A 5,433-nucleotide genomic window follows, 5' to 3' on the forward strand; every position below is an offset into this window, starting at 1 on the left:
TTTTAAAATACTCAATGTTAAAAGTATTTTATACAGTGGTTTAATTTAAACCTAATGTTGAAAGTCATACACTGACAGCCAATATTACAAAAATGCCACCACCTCTATTTTTAATAGCGGGTGCCTTTGAAATTAAAAGTTCTCTATAAAAAACAAATTATGCACTAGTGTTCTTTGCTGACTCATTCAAGTGGATTTCAATTCTGCAATTTCATAGGTTTTTTCAATCTATTTATATACTTCGTTTGGAAACTTAATTTGAATCTTCTTTCAAGTGTTTTTACAAGATTTTAATAACTGAAGTATTTGAAGCTTTGCTAACTTGTTTTGATAAAACTTCAGTTGCACATTCAATTAAGCTACTTTTTGTGAAAGATTTGTTTTTAATCAAAAAATTTCTAAACACTCAATTTATCCTCTCGTAGATACAATTGCTTGATCTAAGAATATTTTTCAATATTAAAGATGAAATTTGTGTTCCTTGTTAAAATTTAAAAAATAAATTACAAATTCATTACAATGAAGTTGCATAATTTAAAGCCAAACTTGCAAATCTCTAAAACTATTAGATTTATTACCCTTGAAGAACCAAGAGACTTTGTTGGCACTATGAAACTAATTGGGACTTAACTTGAATTAATTGGTCCCCATGGGACTTAACTATTATTCTTCCTAAAAAATAATTCAAACTTTCAATTATACTCCTAATAAATAAAGGAAGACAGTGAATCAACTTTTTTTTTTTGAAATAAATTAACTTGTTATTTGTACAAATACTTTTTTCCAATTTAAAGATAAAACTGGAAGATTATTACATCTTTTTATTTAACATCTTATAATTAGTATTGCTTTTTTCTTTTTATAAAACACCTTATAAAAAAAGAAATCAGAATAGTAGCTTACAATCAAGAAAGCACCATTGCCCCACTATAGTAGTGATGGATAACTTCCTCCTTCTCCTCCTCGTTTTTTGTTGAGATGAACTTGAAGTTTTTATTATTACGAAGTTAATTATTTCAATTTTTTTAGTATGAAAGAGATAAAAATAGTATCGCATTTGTTGTTTTGTTTGACATTCATTATTTTAAATTTTTTAATTTTATAAAAAATATGATAACAAACTTAAATAGAGAAAAAAAAAGAGAATTTATGGGAGAAAGATTGAAGGGTTCACAAGGCTAAGGCATAATTTTGGAAAACAATTACAAAATACTAACAGATTAGTATTAGCGACTTAAAAAAAGAAAGTCCCTATGAAAACATCACATGCTTTCGGACTATACAATAGTGGAAATCTCACATGCCGTTTATCGGGGAATATATTACATAAAAGAAGTTCACGGGAGTGCCTCGTGATCCATTGGTCAAAACTCAAATATTGTTAACTTATTTTCCACAAGACATGAATCTGACAAAGCATCCATCATTTCTTCTGAATAATAATTAATTACCTGTGAAATAATTGATTTCCTTTTGCAAACAGAAAGTTACTCTACTGTATTCTTTATGTTAAAACCACTGGCTGTGCCAGCTAAAACTTGATGATGGCTTCGTCGTTTATACATGAACCACGATGCATCAAATAAAACCCTCGAGCATTGAAATTAGTTTGGGTTATTTTTTACCAGGAGCTTTTAATATCTTAAAATAAGTAATAGTGCATAAGTATCAATTAATTTTATAAAAAAAAAAAGCCAACTTTTTCCAATTTATTTGATGTTGAAGGTTAAGTTTTGAAGATAACAAACGTTTGATCATCAGACTATTATGAAATTAATAGGTATATATATACCATTGCTGATTTGATAATACTATAATTTTCTAGAAAAAAAGGTTTTTGAATATTTTTGCACCTTAACCCAATAATTTTTAGTGCAAAATAGTTAAGATTAAAATTAGACAATCCAGATTTAATATAAATTGTATTTTTATATTTTAATGAATTATTATTTTAAGAGATACGTAATTTAAATTAAAGATAATTCTATGATCAAAATATACTTTTTAAGTTAAGAAAATATACTTTTTTACATAAAAAAATGTAAGTTTAAAATTGTAAATCTCGACCGTTAAAATCAATTTTGGATAGCTTAGATGTCATCATCACAGTGATCTGATCTTGCAAGCATGTGACGACATGCATAGCCTTAATTAATCTCCATCAAAACCAAACATTTACCTCAAACACCTATAAATACTCACATTGGTAATCCCTAATCACTCCTTCATTACCCCAAATAACTCGCTCTAAGTAAGCCCTAATTACTGCTAAGCAACTTGAGGGTGAAAGAAATGAAGTGTTCTAGATCTTCTTCAACACTCGCTCTCTTTCTCTGCCTCAATCTGCTTCTCTTCGTGTCAACTTCAAGTGGTTGCTTTTTCACTTGCCCACAGCCAAAGCCTAAGCCAACTTACAACTCTAGTCCTGCAGCCAAGAGCTGTCCCAGAGATGCACTGAAGCTAGGAGTGTGTGCGAACATTCTAAACGGACCAGTTGGTGCAGTGGTGGGGTCCCCACCAGACCACCCATGTTGCTCACTGCTTGAAGGGCTCGTGGATCTTGAGGTTGCTGTTTGTCTGTGTACCGCTATTAAAGCTAACATTCTCGGCATTAACATTAACATCCCCATTTCTCTGAGCTTGCTTCTCAATGCCTGCGAGAAGAATCCTCCAAAAGATTTCCAATGCGCTTAAGCTACGCTAGCTAGCTTCGCCAATAATAATGATAGTATTGTTAATTAAGCATTAGGTCATCTTATTTGATGGTCCTGTTTCATTAATTATTGTGTCTTTAACAATGTGTGTTTGGATGGGTGTCAAGTGTTTGCTACTAGTTCTAACTCAGTATTTAGTAATCCTTGCACTGAGGTATTGTTATTGTCATTGGAATTGTAACTGCAATTGCACTTTCTAATTTTAGTTTGAATTACTTCAATTTCCAGCTTTTTCTGAGTTTCATTCTTTGTTGCTTTCTTTCTATGATTATGAGGTATGCTCGTTCAACCCCCACATTTCTGTAGGATCTGACTAAGTAGAAATATAAAATAATGGACCACTTGTAAGTTGCACTAGTATTCGTATCATTGTATTTTTGTCATTTTCCTTCCTTGTAGAATTAGACATACATACATACATACGTGTGTGCGCGCGCGCCCGCTTGGGGTTGGCAGCGCGTGAAGATTCTTTCAAATTGGATACTATTATTTATCAAACAAGTTGCAAAAAAAAAGTCATTAATGTTCACAAGGGAGTCAGGAACCCTAGTCACGAGCCCAACAAAAGAGAGCACTTCACATGCATGCGAAATCTTTCTTTTTCTTGGGAAATCATATTTAATTATATTTTATAGTCTTTTCGCAGGTCTGTTGAGAGAGAGATGGGGGTAATGCGAGTTGCATATGTTTTTTTACGTTGACTACGTTGGTATCTTGGTTCTATCCCACCTCAAAACTTTCGTAAGATCTAGATTAATCTAGATCAAACTAGATCGAGATCTTTTTAGTTGGAAGCTCTACTAACACTATTGTGTTTTCAAAATTTGAACTTAAAATATCTAATTAAGCTAGTACTACAATTTTAAGGATTTTTGCACATGGTTTAACAGGTGATGATCTATACTTTGTATTTACTTCAGGGATTTCTGTCACTGCAATATCTTTTTTCCCCCCTCAGCACTGTCCAGATTAGTTCTTTTAAGAGTAAAGGTTACTATTTCATTGTATAATATAAAGCTTTTAGGTAAGTCTTAAACCAGGTAAATTGGATACATAACATGTGAGCTATGAATTTTTAAAGTTAAAAAATCAGTTCGAAAAACCGAGGAATTTTATAAAAACAATAAACTGTAGTACTATTTGGCACGAATAAAAGCTAATATATATATATATATATATATTTCATGTAGAGCACTCCTCAATCCTCATGCTTTGAAATGATCCAAGAACCAATTTGAAAACATGCTTTTAAAATTATTTATGAGTTTTCAAATTTTTATCAAAAATTATAGAAATATTAATAAAAAAATAACTTGAGAATTAAAATGCAAATTTTAAATTTTGGGCTTTTCAACTTCTGTGTTACCTAAACTACTGTATCACTTCTAGTTGCGCGGTAAAAGTATTAAAATGAAGACATAATACTTTAATACCATGAAACTGAATCATTTTTTAATAAATGAAAAACTTTTCACCAGAAGGAAAAAAAACAAAACAAAACTGAATTTAGCCAACAAGCTAGAATAACGTAGCTCCTGCCACTTGCATATATATTTTATTTGAACCACGTAAGTTGTATTATTTTACTTTTATGTATTTTAAATTGAAATATTATTTATTGATAGGTTGATAGTAATTATAACGTTGAATTATTTTTCATTCTGCAATCTGCATGGGGAAAAATCATTCAATTCTGCCAAAAAAAAAAAAAGAGGATCGTCCAAATGTCATAGGAATGGTCAAGATAATTAGATGCAGGGACAGACCTACTTGTACCTTGAGGGGGCCAACTTCATTGCAATTTTCATGCATGAGGGTGTATTGCTATTGTGTGCGTCTGAGCACGAGGAGTCCCTGCCCCTTCTTTAATAAAAAGAATACTCCCCCTTACACACATACATAACTTCTTATACTGCATGCATATTAAGCAAAAATATACTCACAACATTTAAAAATGTTGGGCATTTTTCATGAGATAAGATGTTAAAAAATATAAAATATTTTGAATTTTTCAATGTGCAATTAATAATATTTTTTCAAATATCCCTTAATTGGGGAAGTGTAATTAATAAAATTTTTTAATTAATGGATTGTGTTTCATTTGTACAAAGGAAAAACAAAAGCTTTCCAAAGTGATTAAAATTCTTGTTCTTAAGGATAGACGACAAATTGCCTTGTTTAATTGGTGCAAGTGCAAATCTATAAATCTTAGTGACTTTGGAATTCCCAGCCTCCGTTCAACCTTACTCTAGACCTTGACAATGGCTCCTATTCTTGTGAATTTTCAATCTTAAGACCTCCATCTTTTTGGTTGGCCAAAATTCTTCTTCGATATAGGCTCTCGTTCGATGATCGCAAAAGATATCCGCTCAATCCTCACCAACTTCAATGCAGTCTATGCTGAGAGCTTGCATTTGAAACTAGTGCAAGCGTATGCATGTCTCCCGTGTTTTAGTTTCTTCTTTTAGCCTTGCTTTAGTTTTAATTTCTTTTTCTAATATTTTGGTTCTGGATATTTTTTGGATAAGGGTAGACATGTAATATTTTTTTCCCAGTTTAATATTAGTTTAAGTACACGGAGTTTACAATTTTTTTTAAGTTTCTATTATATGTATAAAAAATATACTAGGACATAACTTTATTTTTTTAAAAAAAATTACATAATTCTAAATGATTCTTATCTTATGATTTTTTTTGTACATTATAAAAGTATTTTAAT

The 5,433-nt window shown here is 30.8% G+C and overlaps 1 protein-coding gene across 1 annotated transcript; it reads left to right on the forward strand.

Annotated features, from left to right (window-relative positions):
• The first annotated feature begins 2,217 nt into the window (after positions 1 to 2,217).
• On the forward strand, positions 2,218 to 2,935 carry LOC129311943 (14 kDa proline-rich protein DC2.15-like). Its single transcript, XM_054954453.1, has one exon. The coding sequence runs from the start codon at positions 2,293 to 2,295 to the stop codon at positions 2,692 to 2,694; it is 402 nt and encodes a 133-aa protein (XP_054810428.1). The 5' UTR covers positions 2,218 to 2,292; the 3' UTR covers positions 2,695 to 2,935.
• The last annotated feature ends 2,498 nt before the right edge of the window (positions 2,936 to 5,433 follow it).

This window comes from Prosopis cineraria, unplaced genomic scaffold (genome assembly GCF_029017545.1).
Source record: "Prosopis cineraria cultivar Desert tree isolate PC_DT_omini unplaced genomic scaffold, ASM2901754v1 PC5, whole genome shotgun sequence".
Lineage (NCBI taxonomy): Eukaryota > Viridiplantae > Streptophyta > Magnoliopsida > Fabales > Fabaceae > Prosopis > Prosopis cineraria.